The following is a 20,087-nucleotide window of genomic DNA, read 5'->3' as shown; positions in this document are numbered from 1 at the left end:
GCTGCGATAACAGCGAGGCGAAGTAATAAAGCTTCAAATACTTATCAGTCTTGGCGTGACTTACATTTTAAAGGCGCACTGAAGTATATAGATATAACATATACATATGTGTGTGTGTGTGTGTAATTTCCAGAGACAGACTTGGCCCTGGGCTAGAGCACAACTTCCGTGTGTACTTGTATCGTATCTGGTCTCATTTTACAGCAGGCAGCTTGCAAGTGAAAGTAAACTCGACAACATCTTCTTCAATACCTGCTCACACTCACACTCTCAGTCTCTGCGCTCTTTTATGCATGTGCTGGGGCACAACGACAACAACAACAGCAGGCTTGGAAAGTCCTCACGTTCATGAAACGGAAACATGTTAATTACTATGCCCAAGGCTATGTATCAGGCTCGACTTCCTTCTTGGATTTAGCCTCTTTTTGTGTATTCTCCGGCTGTTCAGTGTGCTGCTAAGCTCCAGAGACGTGCAGACTGTTTTCCTGCTCGCTCCTTTCATATTTGAAAGCTAAAAGCAAATTTAAAAAAAAAAAAAAATGAAAAACTTTTTTATGCGGCTTAACGATTTCTTTTTTTCTCATCTCCCTCACATTTTTGAGCCTTTGCGATTTGTGTTTTCATTTTTTTTGCTTTGTATTTTTCAGTCTCGCCACGTTGTAAACCAGGCACAGAGCAAACCTCGATTGGAGCCATCAACATGCACTCGATACAGGTCAAATGCGAGGTGGACGCCGATCCGCCCGAGTCGGTGAGATTCAGTTGGACCTACAACAATACACGCAACGTGTCGCCGGTAAGTTACAACTCACAATTGCATACCGAAAAACTTCGAGTTGAACTGTAATTAAAGGACAAAGAAACGGGGACTGAGTTGAAATTATTGATTCAGTTGTGGAAAGAAAAAGGGTGCAGAGCTATTAGCAAAACTTGTGTTAAATACTTGGGGACAGCAACTCAGATTGGGGCAACTGGCAACTTTGTACGTGACTGAATTAAAATTTAATCAAAATGTATAAATTGTGCTTTGGTCGAGCAGCATCAGCTGGCCGAAAAAGAAGTTTGTGGTTTCTGTTAGGCAACTTTTCATTTGAAATGCAAAGAAGCCGGAGAGAGATACAGACAGAAAGTGCAAAGCTTGAACTATAAATAAAGTAATTCATTTACCGCAAAAGTTATTTCGAGAATCCCAACTGAACACACAATGTTTGCATTGCCCGATAAAACCCGATTTGATTTTGAGTAATCCTTTTTTCGGTTTGCAGGTGCTCAACTCGAGGATACAATCGAATGGCCTCACCAGCACTATGACGTATCTGCCGCAAACCGACTCCGAGCTAATAACTCTAGCCTGCTGGGCCAGCAATGTGGTTGGCAGACAGACGGCGCCATGTCTCGTCCACATATTGCCAGCAAGTAAGTACAGTAAATTTCCCTTCTTCTCTCCTCTGTATTGTGTGCAATTTAAACAAGACGTTGTCTGGTGTCGATGTGGGTATCTATTATGCACACCTAAGGATCTACTTACATAATTGGAGTGCAACGGCATCATTAATGCAAACTGTGGCCATGCCTCAAGCCACACCTTTATTTACCCAGCCCCAAAATGCAGCTGACTATCATTATGACTGCGACTATCAATCCCTACCATTTGCAGATGCACCCGAGGCACCCAAGGCCTGTGAACTCCGCAACGATACCGTCCTCGAGGTGGTCTGTGTCGCTGGCAGCGATGGCGGACTCTCGCAGTACTTTATGCTCGAGGTTGTGGGCGGCGATTTGCTTTATGCCAGCGAATCATCATCGGCTGGCAACCGAGGCGGGCAATTCGGTGAAACGCTTGGCAATGCGGACAATGAGATATCCACGTTGAATGATCAGGTGAGTGAAAAGGATTCAATTGAAGCATTCGCATATGGAGTGAGGAAGTGAACGTTGGTCAATTAGTGTGCGCTTGTCCTTTCTGACTTTTCCGCTTGAATTATTAATAAATATGATTTTGGAGCAGACGCTCAGCTCAAGCGTAAAAAGGACAACGTAATTAATGCTATAAGTTGCCAAGTTGTAGGCACACAGTTTAACCAACTGAATGGGGGAGGGTGAAAGGAGGGGAGGGAAGGCCAAGCCTGGACTCATCCATAAGCCAAACACATGCTGAGTTATTAAATTATCTCTGTCACTCGTAAAAGAGAATATCATATGAAAATTTCATTTCATTTCGTTTGGTTGCTTTCAGCAGCAGCAAGCATGGAGTGGGGCAGGGGGGAGAGGAGCAGGGAGAAGTGCCTGGGGAGTGAGGCAACTTGGGCTTCAGCTTGGTTTGGTTTGGCGAGGCGAGGCGAGTCGAGTTTATTAGCAAAGTAGCCAAGCGCAAAGAAGCGACAGAGATGCAGATGCTGCGAGAAAGAGAGAGAGAGAGAGAGAGAGAGAGAGGGGAGAGAAATGACGAGCAGGACATGAACGTTGACCAATGTTGGACGTTTGCAGCTTTAAAGTTTTACGCTAGATAAAAATGGCAAGCAGAGACAGTGACAGAGAGCGAGAGGAGACACATTGACAGCAGCTTGGATGGAAGAGAAGGAGAAGGGGACGAAGGCGAGTGGCAAATGCGCCGCAAGGACAACATAAATTACTTACGCTTACTTGAGTGGGAATTTGTGCGTAACCAACGAAGCTCACTCGATTGTGTCCCATTACGGCAAACGGATATTCAGTTTAAAATTTCCCAGACAGAACAGAACAATGTGTCCCACTGCAGCAGCCGAGTGTCTCTATCTCTTTCTCTCTCTTTCTCGCACACACGCACATTTTTAGGCATGAATAATTATTTATGGGCTGTGTTGCTCAGCTCTGTGCCCAAAGTTTGGGGCAACGACAAAAGTTGGCAACAAATAAACATAGCATACTTTACAGCGCTCGGCCATATGTCCAGCATATTATTAAGCACACACGAGATACGTGTATCGCTTCGACTGTCAACTGGTTATCTCGCAAGCAAAAAGAGAATTCTCTGTTTATGGCCTGTTTTTTGTTTTTCAACTTTATCTTTTGTATATGCTCGATTTTTTCCAGGCTACATCTGCACCCATCTTTCGAATGCAGGAGAACAGTCCACAATTTCGTTTGAATAATTTAGAGCCGGGACGTGAATATCAATTTTTAGTTTATGCCGTTAACGCCAAGGGACGCAGCGAGCCGCCGGTGGTGATTGAACGTGTGCGCGTGGCTGCACAACTGGGACCATATGGTGAGTATAGTATAGCCCAAGTAACCGACTAACCGACTAAACGAATAACCCAAAGAGAGACAGAGAGAGCGAGTGAAGCACAAAAACATGGCAGTAAAGTGTGCCAAAATATTCGCCAATTGCCAGAGCCTGAATTTGCCTGTTGGCTGCTGGGTCACTTGCCACTGGCCAGAGCCAATAAACTTGACTGAGTTGGGTAGTTGAAGCTGATGCTCCCGTTACTAGTAGTTCAACTGTTGTTGGCTGTGTCTAATTCAACGCTTCAGTGCATTTTCAAATCAACGCAAGTTCAAGGAAATCGTCTTCAATCAGCCGCCGCGAAAACTTTCTATGTGTGCTTGCTGGAAACAAGGAAAAAGGCAACCTGATGTCCTGACTGCCGTATGTGTGTGGGCGTTGAGGCCGCCCTTTTCTAATCCACTGACTGAGTTATGCAGCGATGCGTAAAGCATTTCAGCATTTTCCATCAATGCGAAGGCACACAGACAGAGAGAGCGAAGGAGAGAGAGAGAGTGAGCATATTACGTATACGCAAGGGCGTGCCGCTTCAGCCTCTTCATTTTACCCATGCTTAACGACATAACGACAGCTGTGTATGTGTGTCTCAGTGTGTGTGTGTGTGTGTGTCATTGGCAATGCCTTTCTTTATTTCATACCCATCGAGCAAAGGCAAAAGCGAAATTGCTTCAATTTTCGTTTTGCTTAACGGCAGACGCCGTAGACACTTTGCTTTTATTGTTCGCCTCGCATTCAACATTCGGCATTCGCACTCAGCGCGTAACAATAACAACAACAGCAACAACGAACACTACGTTGTCATTATTTTCATGCTGATTTTTATTTTTATCTGCATTTCCATTACCGTTTTCATTTTCATTTTGCGTTGCGCTGCGCTCTGCGTCGCTTACCGCATTGTTTGGCCATTCGGTTTCGCCGTTTTCCATTTGCCTTAACGCTGCCATCTTCGACCATAAATCACACATACGTATTACCCAATTTAATGCACCTAATTGTATTTGATACGCAAATGTTCAATTATATGCCAGGTCAGTGGCAAAGTTCAGCATCGAATGGGTTAGTTGCCACTCTCTCACTCTCTGTCTGTCTCTGTGTCAGTCTGTCAGCATTATGCGGTCGCATTAAGGCCAGAAACTGTGCGCGTCGACACAATAACTGTAATTACCAAAGAGCCATAGACACACACAGAGAAAGAGAGAGAGAACGAACGAACAATGTCGAGGCCAAGGACTACGCAAAAGGATCCCCCGAAGGCGAGCGCAAATAATTTATGCGAAATTTTAACAGTGGCAGCGCTGTGGCGCCTACGCAATTTCTATTATTTACACATTGCCTGGGATTTCTTTCCCCTCCTCCTCCCCTTCTCTTTCTATTCACGATCTCTGGCTGTGTGTGGTAATAAATTCTCAAGACAGGAACGAAGGTGAAGTAACAATATTTACGTGTGAATAATAGCAAATCCGTCGACGCTTGACGCTGATTTTTGCTGCTGCTGATTTTGAAATCAGTTTATGCCAGCCAAAAAGGAAAAAAAAATCAAATTGAGAAAATGGCAAAAAATAACAAGAGCATTTATTAGATGGAAAAAACAAAAGACGTTGCCCGAAAATTACAATCAACCAAAAGCCAAAACGCTCATTTGCTAAGCAACTGGTAACTGGTTAAGCGAAATTGAAACGAAACGAGAAAAAACTGAAATTGAGCCGCAGGTGTAGGCAATTTCCACTTAAATGCTCGCTCTGCCACTTGCCACATGCCACACACTCTTGGCACTGTTTCAACTCGCAAATGGAGCGGAAATGCTGCATAACAACGGAGGCAGGTGAGGCAGCTGCTGCTTCTGTTGCTGCTGCTGGACTCGCTTGGATTGGGCTGACATAAACGAATGTATCGCATAAATCTTGCCACAGGGATCATCATCTCGCAAACAGTTGCAATTTCCGCTGGCTCATCTTTAGCCTGGCAAATCTAATAAATATAAACAATGCCTCTCACATGTTCATAATAATTGGCAAAAGCTTTTCTGCCAATAAGATGCTTGATTGGCCAACAACAACAACAGCAGCAAAGCGGCAGCAATTAAAGCTTTTGCCTTGAGTCAAGGTCGTCGCTCGACCCTCACGTCGATTGCCCAATTTGGCTAATTTCAATTTTCAACACAATTTGCCACGACAACACAACGACACAAAATCCCCACGTACAAACGGACAAACACAAACACAGTTAAAGCAATCAGTTAAGCAAAAAGCACGGCGAACAACGTATGAAACAAAACAAATAAATAAAATGGCAAAAGGAAAAAGCAAACCATATCAAACTAATTTCGAGCAAATAACAAATCATTGTGCAGACTCTCTCTCCCCTCTTCTCCCTCTCTCCACCTTCATATAAAACTACTATTTGATGGCTAACGTGCGACCCACTTTCTTTCGTCTTCTCTCTTACAGATGAATCCATACTCTCGGAGGATCCGACGCCCGCGGAAACCACGCATCATGTGGGCGGCGGCATCGTTGGTGGCAACGGCAAGGGAGGCGGCGTTGGGGGCGGTGGCGGCGGTCTCTCGTCGGTTGGCGTCGGCGCTGGCGCCAGCATTGGCAGCGGACCGGAGAAGCAATCGACGCTGCTGATACTCGCCGCCGTTGTGGCGATAGGCGTCGTCATTGTGACGTCAATTATCGTGGCCGGCATCGTTGTTGTCTGTCGGCATCGGCCGCGGCCACCTGAGCCGCAGGAAGTGCGCAAGAGCATGCGGTAAGTGCCACTAAATACCCTGTAAGAGGTGGTTCGTAAGGGGTTTAACTTCCATATGATTGTGTACAAAATATAGTTCATAGCGTGTCTGCTAGTCGTATACGTAACGTTCACTTTCGACCGCCTTTGTTGTCTTGCTGTTATTGTTTTCAGTGGAGCGTATATAAAAACTAATAATGAAATTGTTGTGCCGTGCTGTGGCTGCTACTCCGTGTGTGTGTGTGTGTGTGTGCAGAAATAATTACAGCATTATTTATGTGGCGCACGTGTAGAACGCAGGCAGCAGAAGGCAAAATAAAGTGGAAATAATTGTAGCATACTTTTCTGCGCTCATACAATGTAATTAAAGTAAAGACGAAATGCATGCATAATCAATGTCTTTAAAGTTTTCTACGCTTTAATCAAAGCGAAAACGAAATCGAAAGAGGCTGAGTTGGGTGTCTGGGTTCATTAGGCAACTGGGCTGGAATGGTCGAATCGATTAGCCCGCAGCAGTGAACAAACGAACGAACGAAGGCTAAACGAAGTTCACGCAACTGCCCACTAAATTATGCTTAGACTGTAATTAAATTAATTAAACCTGCACCTGACTACGACCCACAAAAGAGCTGGCAAAAGAATCAAAATGAACGACACCCTTTTATCCTCCTCACACACACACACACACATATACACCTACACATATATTCCTGCTGTGTCTCTGCAGCGGAAACGGAAGCCGCTTTCCCGCTTGCCGCAGTGCCAAGTGAGTTTCATTTAAGATAAGAAATCAGCGTTTACTTTGAAAAGGTCGCACCAGCAACGAGTAGATAATTAAGCAGCTGCTTAGCCTGTCCCAGCTACCTCTTCCCTTCTTTCCTCTTTACCAACCTCTCTTGTCTCTTCCTCTCTGCGGACTCTGTCAACTGTCGTCTGCGGCCAGGTGCCAGTTGAGGCTAATGAAAGACAAACTTGCACTTGCTGTCGCAGCCACAACGCACTTTGTGTGTGTCGCTCTCTTCCTACCTCTCTTCCCCCTCTTCTTCCTTTCTATCTACCTCTTTCTTTCCTCCTACCTCCTTCTCCCTTTCTTTCTCTATTTAGCTGTACTTCATATTGATGCTGCCACTTAATCGTATCTGAGATTATCTGATTCATGCTCTGGCCTTTTTGGCACCTTCGACTTTTCTTTCATTTCTGCCCCACTGTGCGCTTGGCCAAATATTAATTAAAATTGCGACAGTCAGTTGATTGGGCGTCACATCAAAGCGCGACCCGAAAATGCGGGTCATTAAATGCTGCCACTGCAAATTGTGAGCTTCGGCTTTGGCTTTGACCATTGCCAAACATAAGCACATTATGTCAGCTCGTGGCATGCCACACACACACACACACACATAAATATGTTACATACACAGAATTTCGCAACATTTTAAACAGCTGTCTCTCAGTCTGTCTGGCAACTGTTTCCCTTCTCGCGTTTGCTACATTTTCAGGTGCGCCAGTGCATAAATTTTAATGATTTGCCTTTTGTGGCAAAAGTATTAGCGCAAATATTTGCACATACTCTGTGCATGTTTGTGTGTGTATGTGTGTGTGTGGCAAAGTTGCAACTGATAAGAGTTTGCTTTAATTAGCATTCACCGGGGAGGAGAGTTTGCTCTCATAAGCAATAGTTTATTGAATGTGCCAAGGTGCACGCTGCGTATACGCGATTAAATTGAAAAAATGCCCTCGGCAAAAGTTGCACAAGCAGTTGCTCCCCAAAGACATCAACTTTGACTTGCGAGCTGAGGTGAGCTGTGCCATCGCTTAGCCTGTTTATTTTTATACCCGCTACCCGTTGGGTAGAAGGGTATTATAACTTTGTGCCTCCAGGAAATGAGTGTAACAGGCAGAAGGAGGCAACTCTGATCAGAGCGCGTCTGTCTGTCCGTCCGTATTAATATCTAGATCTCATAGATTATAAGAGATAGAGATATAACTCAAGCAAGCGTAATTTAAAAGCTAGTCTTTAAGATTCATGAAAATTTGTTAGCACTCAGAGAATAATTGTAAAGTTATTGAAGAAATACTTTTGTATGGTATATTTGGCAATCTATGGTATACAGCCGTTGGTATATTTCAGTATTTTTGTGGTATATTTTAAAATATATTAATATACCAAATACAACCGTTGATATATTTTTAGATTTTCTGAGGTAAATTAATGCGGTATATTTAAAGAATAATAATATACCAAATATGGTATTATGTATACTTTTAGTAATTTTGCGGTATAATAATTTGGTATATTTTAAATTAATACCAAACTATTTCGGATGTATTCAATATACCTTACAAAATAGACTTTGGTATATATTTAGTACACAAATATACCAATTATATCCGTCGGTATATTTCAGTATTTTTGTGGTATATTTCAAAACATATTAATATACCAAATATAACCGTTAATATATTTTTATAATTTCTGTGGTATATTAATTTGGTATATTTAAAAATATTAATATACTAAATATGTTGGTATATTGGTATATTTTTAGTAACTTTGTGGTATTATAATTTGGTATATTTTAAATTAATGCCAAACTATTTTGGTTTTATTCAATATCCTTTACAAAATAGCCTTCGGTATATTATTAGTATATTTTCGGTATATACACTTTGGTAATTTTGAAATTAAAACCAAACTATTTTGCTCTTCATAAAAATGAGCTCCGGGTATCTCACAGTTGAGCACACTCAACTGCAGCGTTCATACTTGTTTTTCTACTATCTATGCAAAAACAAAACAAAACAGAAAAAAAGTAAATGTGGACATCGTCCAGGGAACTATTAACAACTTGCTGGCATCAACAAAGTGAGGGCGTGTCTCTGACTCTCTGCTCTCTGTGTGTGTGTGTGAAAAGTTTTAATAGATTTGTAAGACTTGTTTTTCATCTCGATCTCATTTTTTTTTCTGTTTCTATTGCTCTCCCACAGGCCGGCGCGCAACGATGTGCCCTCGATGTACATTGAGGAGGACGAGCTGAACGAGCTGGAGGAGGGCGGCGGAAGAGCGGCGGAGATTCGAGCGCGCATCACTCCGCATCAGGCCACATCGCATCTGTGCGGCGGTGGCGTTGGTCCGGGCGGTGTTGCCCCGCTGGGCGGTCCAGGTGCCATTGTGGGCGTGGCCGGGCCGCATCATTACATCTCCGAGAGCTTCATACAGTACGCGCAGCCCAGTCTAAACGGTACTATTCCAAAATCTATACTCAACAAACTGTAGTCGTTGACTGTCCTTAGCATATAATGTAGTTTAAAGTATTTACTAGTTATCTTTCTTTTCCCTATCTCTCTCTCTCTCTCTCTATCTATTGCTCTGTGTCTGTTTTTCTTGCATCCCACTTGGTTTGCTTTTTAGCTCTTGAGTTCTGTTTCGAGTACGCACTTAATATTAATTTGTATTCATAGTTTAAGTTGATTGAATCACAACGAAACGAAACGAAACGTAAATTGAATTGAATTTGAATTGAAACTTGTCGACTGTAAATACTTTAGCGAAACATCATCATCAATATGAATTGCCTGCCCTGTGTATATATAATATTTAGAGTATAAAGAGTACTTATTATTTAGATTAGTTAAATACTCACAGCAAATTAATAAAATTATATTCAGTTTGTAGTTTTTATGTTTTCATTTTGTCAAGTGCATGTTTTCAAAAAGTAGAAATCGACTGGAAAATGCAATTGGATGGGGCCAACTGTGGAGTGCCAACTTGGATTAAATGTCGTCGTTTAGTGCGTCAACTAATTGGCTCTCATTTCATTTTGTAAAGTAGTTCTCACACTGCCTTTTCCCCCCTCTCTCTCTCTCTCGCTACCCATCTATCTATTTTGCAATTAGCTTTGATCTATAAAGAGTTTCGATTTACTCGTAAATTGATTTATTTTTAGTATCCTGGCAGTAGGACGCACCGCACTTGAAGTGCACACAGTGCGTATGTGTAATGTGTGTGCACAGATTAGCTCACCTGTTTACCCCCCCATTAGTTGACATGGCCAGCTCCCCTGTAGCACACTCTTCCCCCTTTCTCGCTCTCTACATTCTGTCTGCCTCTGACTCTGTATTGACTTTGTTGGTTGCTCTTAACTAATCATCAAACTACAGGCTGTAAATACAAGTACGAGTAATATTTAGTGGCAAGCCTAGTGCACCCGAAAATACTTTAGTAAAACTTTCAAGTTTCCCAACTTTCTCTCTCTCTCTCTCCACTTAGTAACCCCCTCTTGCCCCCTTTCTCTTATTTACCATCTAACGAAGTTACTTCCCCCGCTTCGTATACTCGTAGGCGATGTGCTGCTACCTTTGCTTGTTACAGCCACAGCGAGTCAGCCGAGCAGCCATCGTCGTTACCATCGTAGTGCTGCCTCAGCTGCCACAATGTCGGACGTGGTCGTGGCCATGCCACAGCCAGTTGCAGCCAAGCTTTGTGCAACAGCTGCCAATGCGGCCGATGCATCCGCCGTCGCCGTCTCCGCCGCCGCCTGGCCACCCAAATGTATGCAAACTCAATTTTATATAACACAAAATCTGTGCACTGTGCCACAAGAGCAGCATAACAACAACAATTACAAAATCAACAAACTACAACAACAACAACTACAACAAAAATGTATAGAAAAAGAAGAGGAAGAACACGTTTTAAACACCGGCACCTGGCACAGCTTTTACCAGCTTTTCAATTAAGCCAAAAGAGTTGTCGTGCTTGAAAACTGATGCAATAAAACACAAGAATTTACTTGATTTCACATTTTAATTTATCGCAATTGTCATGCTTTGTCTGTGTTGCCTCTATTTCTCTTCCCCTCTCCTCTCTCTTTCTCTCGCTCTATTGACAACGCTTTTGTCTTTTGTTGAGTTTTTGGCTTTCTCTGGACATTTGGCATATGCGTTTGCCATTTTGCTCTCTCTCTTTCTGTCTTTTATTCGGCCAACAAAGCCACAAATTTCTTTTAATTTGGGGCATTTTGCTAATTGTTGATGGGATTTCTGTTGCAACCAAAGCTTGCTATTGCATGTGTGGCATTTGCAAATTTAAATCCTCTCAGTTTTTGTTTGCAGATTTCTGCTCTTTTACCTCTAGGCAATAAGAAGCTTTTTTCTAACAATTAAAGGACACTCAGGCGCCTTTATCGACTCCTTTGGCTTTTATAGAATTCCCTGTAATTGCAATCGCCCTTTACTTCTATGCTTTGCTAAATATTGCATTTAAAAATCACAAATACTGAGTTGAGCTCTGGCTTGTATTGGTATTTATCTGTCTCTGGTAAAGCTCTTTAGCACAAAGTTAGCTACATATTACGAGTACTCAACACACACTCGCATATGCAAATATAACAGGCACATTAGTGTGTGTGCTCAGATTGCGAGACTGCAACAAATTTGCTCCGCGCTCTGTTTATTTTGTGCGCTCTGTATGTAGACTTTGTTTTAACTTTGAATTGCATAATTTTCAATTATGTATTGCGAAGCAACTAAATTAAAAAAAAGGAAGCGAAAAGCAAAAATAACGTATACGCACATACGTACGCGACGCGTTTTGCTTCGTTTCCTGTGCCTGGCAAATGCAAATATTATTTAATGTGCACATGTGACGTATACGTGATATTATTTCAAATATTATATGCGCACAACTCACCTCTCATTTTCCATCTGCGCTTAATGGGAATTTCAGCCTAACTCAAAAGTCACAAATTAGCCACATTTGATTTTGTCAGCGTTTTAATTCGCTTTATTCATGTATTTGTACGTTTTCTCCGCCCCCTCCTCCTCCACTTCTTTTACTCCTCTTTGGCGTTCCTCTCTGACAACTTTTAATTTATGTACGAGGGGGCCTGACATCTGCTCCCACGCAAACTCACACACATTTGACTGTCAAACGCTCTTCTTATGTCTGTATTTACTCGTAAAAGCCTCTCCAAAGTTGCCCTCTGACACACACACACACACACACACACACGCACACACCCTTGTACTCAGTTGGTACATAAAGCAAGTTGACTTGGACTTGCTTACAAGACACTAACAACTCCTGAAGTCGAGACTAAAGTGCGCCTTGCTTACTGAAACTGTTGCTTCCACAGGCAAAAAAAAAAATAAGTGTGATCGACTGGGGAATACTCTGCCAAAAGGTGGCAAACAATGAATTTGCTTTTTGTATTCATTTCTTTACTTCAATGCACTTTATTTTCTACTTTTGGTCAAGTTTGTCTTTGGTTTGTCTTCTCATTTAACTTTGCACTTTCACTTCACTTCACTTCTCATTTGACTTGCTGCTGCTTAAACTGTTTCTTCTCCTTTTTTTTTTTCTTCGTTCTCTCATTTTGCGGCGCTTTCACTTCACTTGTTCTTCTCACTTTTGATTATCTTTTGCTTCTTCTCTGCAGCACAAACTGCATTTGTCATTCTGCTTTCCATTTCGAAACTAGTTTTTACTTTAATATTTGTTCTTAAATTTTCGAGGATTTACTTCTTCTTTTTTTTTGATTTGATGGCATTGTTTTTCATTTCGAAAAGAAACTAGTTTTTACTTTAATATTATTTCCTAAATTTTCTATCACTTACTTCTTTCTTTTTCTATTCTGCTTATTTAAGTTTTGCTGCTTTGTTTGTACTCTGCTTATTTAGTTCAGAACTCTTATCTTTACTCTACACGTATTTTGCTTGGCTTTCTTCGGCAATTCTCTGCTCTTCTTCATATGAGAAGTAATGGACTCGCTTTGAGCATTATTCAGACAGCTTTTAGCGCTGTAATTTAGGGGCCAGCAAGTGAGCTACTCTCGTATAGCAAACGCATAAGTATAAGAGAGCAAAACTTGTAAGTTGGCTGACACGCCCTGTCAGAGCTCATTGCTGGCTGACATTGCTGATGGCTGATGTTGCTGCTGTTGCTGTTGTCATTAGCCAACAATTTTAATTGCATACAGTGCCTCAAAAAGGTGGCCCAAGCTGGTAAATTGAAAGGCAGGTGATGCCTGTTACTGCTACTGTTGCTGTTGTTGGCCTCTTCATGAGTTACTGTCGTCGAGTCGAGAAAATGCGTTTGACTTTTTCAGCTCTGCTTATTAATGTATGTAGAGTGGTGTTTGTGTGTGTGTATGTGTTTGTGTGTGTGAATGTGTATTTGTTTGCTTTTTTGCGTATGCTTTTTTTCTCTTCTCTCTTTTTTTTCGTGCACATTTGTTTCATTTCATGTTGCACCATTCATTTTGCTCGACTTTTTGTCTTATTGTTGCTGCTGCGTCTCTTGCTGATGTTGTTGCTGCTGTTGTTTGTCTTGTCTTGTTCTGTTTTGTTTGTCTGCGCCGCGTCAAGAGTCGGGACGCCAACTGGGTAACATTTGTGTAGTCGTCCTTGTGCCGCAAGATGTATGCTACACATATTGTCTATGCGTGAGCGTGTGTGTGTTGGTTTCTTGCGCACTTCAGCGGCACTCGTCTAATTAGACAGAGTTAAGACAGAGTCCGCATAGCCGGCTTCTTCTTTGAGGGAGAGGAGACATCATTTGTTGTTGCGGCTGAAGCGTTTACTTAAAGGCGTCTTAAAGCGTGCCATAAAAATGATGGCAACATCAGCTAGAGATTGAGCTTCAGCTTTAGACCTTTGGCCTGGCATCTACTTTGATGTCTGTGGCAGAACCACATGAAGTGCCGCACAATTTGCTTTGGCAACATTGTTGATGCGGCCTATGCTGCCACACGCACACACACACCCTTACACTCTCATAGGTTACACTCTGTGTGGCACTTCAATGTCAGAGGCAACGTTCATTCATTTGTCGTGACGCTTCCGCCTTCCACCTCTTTGCCTTATTTTCGTTGCCTTTGGCACCCGAGGGCTTTGCAACATTTTTGCGACTTTTGACATTTTTAATGCTGCCAGGCATGGCGTGAAAGTATGCGTGAGTGTGTATGTGTGTGTGTGATACACAGCCTGACGCCAGTTGCTTTAGTTTGTGCGTCTTTATGACTCAAAGACGCCACACAAATGTGACATAAAAGGCGATAATAATAAAATATAACACACAGAGAAAGAGAGCGTCAAATAACAAACTGCAAAATCGTAAACAACAAATGGCGACACACACACTAAGAGAGAGAAGTATGGCAAACGAACGCTAGATGGCGCTTAAGTTTCACTCGGAAACTAATACAATCGTGAAATGAATTCTCGGACATAAATGTGCGATAAAAATTAAGAAATTGTTGAATTATTTTATGTTTACGATCCAGACACGAGGGTTGCCTTGCAAAAATATTAATATTTATATGCTGCTGACAATTTCATTGTTGTTGTTGTTCATTTTATTATTGTTTATGTGTGTTATCGTTTGTCCATTTGTTAACTTGTTGTTGTCGATGTCGTTGTGGTTGTTGTTGTTGCTCTTATCGGCGCACAGTTGGTCACGCTTTTTTGATATTTGGCTAATAGTTACAATTTCCATTTGCTTTCTACATTTCTATTTTGTCGTTTTATTTGCTGCCAAAACAATTTACAACTGCTTTAAATATGATGTCATTTTGCAAGTGTTGTGAACAAAAAAAACAAATCGAAACATAAACAAACATTGAAATAAGCAAAAAAAAACTAATCGGTAAACACAAATTGTACTTTTGATTTTTCTTCCCGCATCTAACACACACACACTTATACACTAACACACACACACATACACACACTCTCATCTGCTTGCCATTGTTGTTGATTTTGTTTTATGCCAACCAACCAAAGTGTATATTGCAGACCCGGATCTGATATTACCGCGCGGCGAATTGGAATTTACGACTCTGGATCCCACGCTCAAGTAATTGTAAAAAGTAATAATATCTACCACACACACACACACACATAATCCCTTCATCCCTGGATCTGGAATTCGCAGCCCTGGTTCACGCTGATGCACTACGAACAAGAACAACAGAGCATCATCGTAATTCACGGGCGTTTCATTTTATCGTACATAGCTGTAAATTTTTAGCATAAATTTAAATGTATTAATGTCGAAAGGTATAACATAAGTGCATCCTCTATGCATATATCCTTGTCTGCGTGCGCCGAAACAACAACAAAAATTTATATATACATACAACAGCAAATTGAAATCAAAGTGGAAATGGTAAGGGAAAAATAGCAATGAACAAAAATAAGTCTGCCTTTGCCGTGCTCTAATCGAAAAAAATAACTGAAATCAAAAAGTAAATTTTGTAAATATCATTACACACACACATACACACACACATTTATATATATATACATTAACACCCATCTGCGAACAGTTGAGAATCAAAAAGAAGAAATAGCCTCGACATCAAAATGTACATACTAAAAAGAAAGAGGAATGAAGATAACCGGGCAACCATTAATCAAACTGCATTTAAATGTTGAAATAAAATTTAATTAATGAACCATTTTAGTTTGTAAGCTAGTTGGATAGGCGTAAAACAAGTTTAGTCGCTAGGCAAAACTAAATTTAGACTCAAAGAGCGAAAAACCAGGACAAGAGCATAATTGCAAATAGCAAGTAGACTATAAATAAATAGTATATAGAAGAAGGAGGAGGAGAGAAAGGAGTAAATTTATTCACGGATGTGTGCGTATGTGTAATATTCAAGAATTTATTACTGCAAAACTGATATCAATATTGATTAGCCAATACTCAGTTCACTGGCCAAGAGGCGGGCGGGGTCTATTTGCAATTGAATTTATGCAATTTTCATAATAGATTTGTGAATAGGCAAAGTGCTGGCCAAGTTAGCAACTATTTATATATGAATTCATGAATATTCCATTACCATAACAAAAGCCAGGCTGGGCTGGAAAAAGTGAGCACAAAACTTCGCAAGTGCATAATGAATAAATGTTAAATAAATTACAGGCCCAAAAATACAAAATTAAGGCAGCAGAAACCGAAGCAGAAACCGAGCAGAAGCAACAACAATAATACGAATTAATTCATTGTATGTACATGTTATAAATAAATAACTAAAGTAACCGAGCGACTAACGAAAAACGACATGAAATCTTAAATAAAATATAATTCATATACACAAAACATGCATTTGGTATATGAATGTGAATATCAAATACACAAACAAACACACACATGAAAAACCAAATGGCAGCCTAGCAAAATATACACTGCGTATGCGTAATAAAATAAATTAAAATTATACCAAAAATAGAGCAGGAACCGAACCGAAACGAGTCGAAATGAATTGTTGGCAAACCAAAGACACAGACAGAGAATTCGAACTGTCTCCTAGGAGTATCCAAGTATTCTCCTCCCTTTCTCTCTCTGTCTCTTTCCTTCACAGTCGCTATCGCTGTCGCTATCGATGAGTTTCGGTCTCACTCTCACTCTAATTCTGTCTCTCTAAAACTAAACTGATTGTTTTTAAGGCAAAAGTTAGATTTACAAACCAAAACAAAAATGCAAACAAAATCGAAAACAAAAACCAAAACTTAAACTTAAATTTATATTTAAATTTAAATTAAATGGTAAATATATTTTACAATTAAGCCGAAACTACTGAGTGTGTTAATAATATTAATGAATACTTAAAAATAAATAAACTGAATTAAAAAACCAAACACAAGTATTTTCATCAATTTCAATTACACCCACAGCAAATGAAACGCCAAAAACTTTTACCCAAGGGTTAAGTGATATTAATGCTAGCAGAAAAAAAAAACTGAAACCCCTTAGGAATGAAGTTTGCTTCTATTAACTGCATTCGCTGAGAGCAGAGCGTGTAATCGAAACAACAGAAAGGCGGTCAGCTAAGTCGGCTTTCATTAATTTACACGGCAACCCTTCTCTAATTTTCCCCCTTGCTGCAACTTGACTTGCATTCCGGATTACTCGTAAAACACTTGCCACCAATGCTGTTGCTGCCTTCTGCCGATGGAAGTCAATGAAATTTGAAGCAAACTCTTGGCAAACTTTTCAACTGCAGTTTATACCATTTAATACCAGTTTGCTGAATTGCAAAGCATATTTATTAGTCCCGAAACTTTCACATCCAACTTGGCTACCCCTTCAATGGGTTACACTAGAGATTCTCCCCTCTTTCTAAAGCACTTCGAGAGGTTTGTAATTATCGCTGCCCAGCTTAGAAGATTAACTACTCAATATTCTTGCAAGTTTGAAGAGGACACAAATTACTCTACTCAGTGTCATCTTTATAAAGTGTAAGTAACTATTTATTTATTTTGTGGGAATACTTCTCAAGTTCTATACAAAACAAGCAAGAAAGATACAGACGAGTGTGTTTGCAAACTATTTTTAATAAAAGTAAAGCAGTTAAGTATTAATCTTAAAATATATTAAAATTATATAGTAAGATTACAAAAAAATACCGAAGACTATATTTGATATATCTATATAATACTATATTAAAATATACCACAAATATACTAAATATTTTAACTTAATACTAATATATTCTGAATACTGTATTAAAATATACCAAAAATATACTAAATATTTTAACTTAATACTAATATATTCTGAAGGCTATATATGGTATATCGATATACATTTAAAATAAAAGAAATTTATGTACTGAAAAAATCTATAATATACCGTGAGCTATATTTCGTATATAGATATAAGGTAATTTAATTAATATACTGACAAAAATACTCAAATAAAGCGAAGGCTATATTTAGTATATTGATACAGTAACTTATACATTTAAAATATACCAAATTAATATACTGGCATTAAATACTAAATTATAGCGAAGGCTATATTTGGTATATTGATATAGTACTACAATTTAAATATACTATAGAGTTCAAAATATACCAGATTGATTATATCTTTAATAGCCTACAATTTGTATCTGATCGCAACCAAATCGGTAGATGTAGGTGCCCTTCTATCCTGGGTACTAACATCAATGGTCAACAGTTTAATTATTTTATTTTATAGTATTTATAAGTTATAAATGAAAAAGTATTCTTTCACCAAATTGGGTTTTTTCTTCTTTTCTGCAAAAGTGAAGTAGTGATGTGGCATAAAGATATTTAAATATTGAACACAAAACTTAAAACTTAATATAAGCATAAATTACAACATATGTGGTTGTTTGTGGCGGCGCTGAAAAAGTGTCCAATATGTTTGCTTCCCGAAAAATAAAAACACTCGCGGTTTTTTCACTATATATAATTAGTTTATTTAGACTTGGCGGGTTATTATTGCGCACAGAAATTGGGGGTTATTGTACCGATTTACAATAGACGAGATTTGTAACTAACTCATAGAAAATTATTTTCCATAACTATGTTAAGCAACAGATTAAATATTACACTTCAAAAAACTTCCATAAATCGATGAATATTTTAAGATTATTGTTTACCTCTTTTCAAATACAAATGGAAAACGTTTTTAATTGCAGATATAATCCTTAAGAGGATTATTCGTTGTACACATTTTTTGTTAATTTTTAACTGTTTTTTGTGGCATCTGCAGTCAAGTTGAGAGTGAAGTCGCATGCTCTTCATGTGGAAAAAGTACTACGAGTAAAAGCCAAAACTAATGCCACATAAATCCACAGATTTGCACAAAGAGAGAGAGAGAGAGTCCATTGAAGTGCTGTCCAGGGTGAGGAAGGGCATTGAGCAGTTGCTGGCGTGCCTTAATGTGACAGTCGATGCTTAACCTTAAAGCACACAAGCAGTAGCAGCAGGAGAAGCACAAGCAGGCAAATTAGAGGACTGTCGGCTGGCCAAATCTTTTGGCGTTCACAATACACAAAGGCGTGCTTAGTTGAGGACACAACTGCTGAAATATTAATGCGCCAACTAAATGGCTGACATCGCTCCCCCAACGAGAACCAACGAAGGACCAGAGACCATAAACGTCAGCTTTGAATTCAATTAGCGTAGGACAGGACAGCAGAGCAGAAGTAGAAGCCTGGTGCAATTGGCAGAACGGGGCTGGAAAAGCCATAACAGCATTGATGCAGTGCAGCAATTATTGGGCTCTCTTGTTGACAAGCTCGCCAATGGAGTTGTAACGCCCACGAAGCGAACAGCAACGAACCAAGAGAACCAAACAGAAGACCAGGCTGCAGAGTCATAACAATCGCAATCACAATCATCATCACATCAATGGCCCGTTGTTGCAACGTAGACATCCTGGCCGGGGTCGACAGCTTAAATTTGACAAGCCACAAACGTTGTTGAGCCTGGCAGCTGTGTCTGCTCTCTGCCTGCTGACTGTTAAGGGAGCAATCAGCTCGAGCGACAACTGTTCGCGTATCTATGCCAAGGACATGACGTGCACAATTCTTTTGTTCGCTCTCTTCCTCTGGATCTGATGGAAATCAAAACACAAACACAACGCTTCAATTTCGGACATTTTCAACGTTTTATTTCGCAACAGCTGGCTTAAATCTAAATGTAAACTCTTGAAATCAGCTTTCTGCTTAAATCATTTCCAATTATTATTACATATATTTCAGTATTATTATTATTATTTTATAATAAAGCGAATTTCAAATTCAATTCGCGTTGCTCTTGCAAATCTGCACTTTTTTTCTTGTATTTTCTTCATGCTCAATGCAATTATTCTCCATTTACAATGCACTCAATGCGAAGTGGTTGGCAGCGCATGGTTCCAGGCACCGACTGCTGAATACCTGCACCGACAACTGGAATAACTTTTCTTTTGGTATATATCGTATATAATCGAAGTAAGTGCAAATCTATCTACAGCTACATTAAAAGTTAGTTTCAATTGAAGACTTGCTTTCGCTCTTACACTTTCTCCCTCTCTTTCTCTGTCGTTTTCTCTCTTTCCTCTGCTGGCTGCTGCTCTGGCACTGTCGCTTAAAGCCTTGGGTAAGCGCACAGGCAGAGCTTGAATGGGACGCAGACAAGTAAATAAAATTGCAAATAAAGTAAAAATGTTGAAATGCCAAAAGAAATGCACGGTACATATTTTACATTTATTCATTCGTCGTCGTCGTCGTCGTTGCTGTTGTCGTTGTTGTTCTGCTGCTGTTGTTGCTTTTAAGCGAAGACAAAAGGC

The 20,087-nt window shown here is 40.1% G+C and overlaps 1 protein-coding gene across 4 annotated transcripts in view; it reads left to right on the top strand.

Moving 5' to 3' along the window:
- The window catches only part of LOC117574260 (sialoadhesin), a 79,450-nt gene extending 63,486 nt beyond the window's left edge, over positions 1 to 15,964 (top strand). Inside the window, exons 11-18 of one of the 4 annotated variants that reach the window (XM_052006675.1) lie at positions 648 to 796; positions 1,266 to 1,416; positions 1,658 to 1,881; positions 3,073 to 3,247; positions 5,713 to 6,019; positions 8,984 to 9,237; positions 10,338 to 10,547; positions 14,792 to 15,964. In XM_052006675.1, the coding sequence (XP_051862635.1) occupies positions 648 to 796; positions 1,266 to 1,416; positions 1,658 to 1,881; positions 3,073 to 3,247; positions 5,713 to 6,019; positions 8,984 to 9,237; positions 10,338 to 10,547; positions 14,792 to 14,856 (1,535 nt within the window). In that variant the 3' untranslated portion in view covers positions 14,857 to 15,964. Of the gene's footprint in view, positions 1 to 647; positions 797 to 1,265; positions 1,417 to 1,657; positions 1,882 to 3,072; positions 3,248 to 5,712; positions 6,020 to 8,983; positions 9,238 to 10,337; positions 10,548 to 14,575; positions 14,599 to 14,779 lie in introns of those variants that run through there. The other 3 variants (XM_034257994.2, XM_034257993.2, XM_034257995.2) reach the window with 3 other exon arrangements.
- The last annotated feature ends 4,123 nt before the right edge of the window (positions 15,965 to 20,087 follow it).

Source organism: Drosophila albomicans, chromosome 2R (assembly GCF_009650485.2).
Source record: "Drosophila albomicans strain 15112-1751.03 chromosome 2R, ASM965048v2, whole genome shotgun sequence".
Lineage (NCBI taxonomy): Eukaryota > Metazoa > Arthropoda > Insecta > Diptera > Drosophilidae > Drosophila > Drosophila albomicans.
The sequence above is the reverse complement of the archived record's forward strand: the minus strand, read 5'-3'. Positions and strand labels throughout refer to the sequence as shown.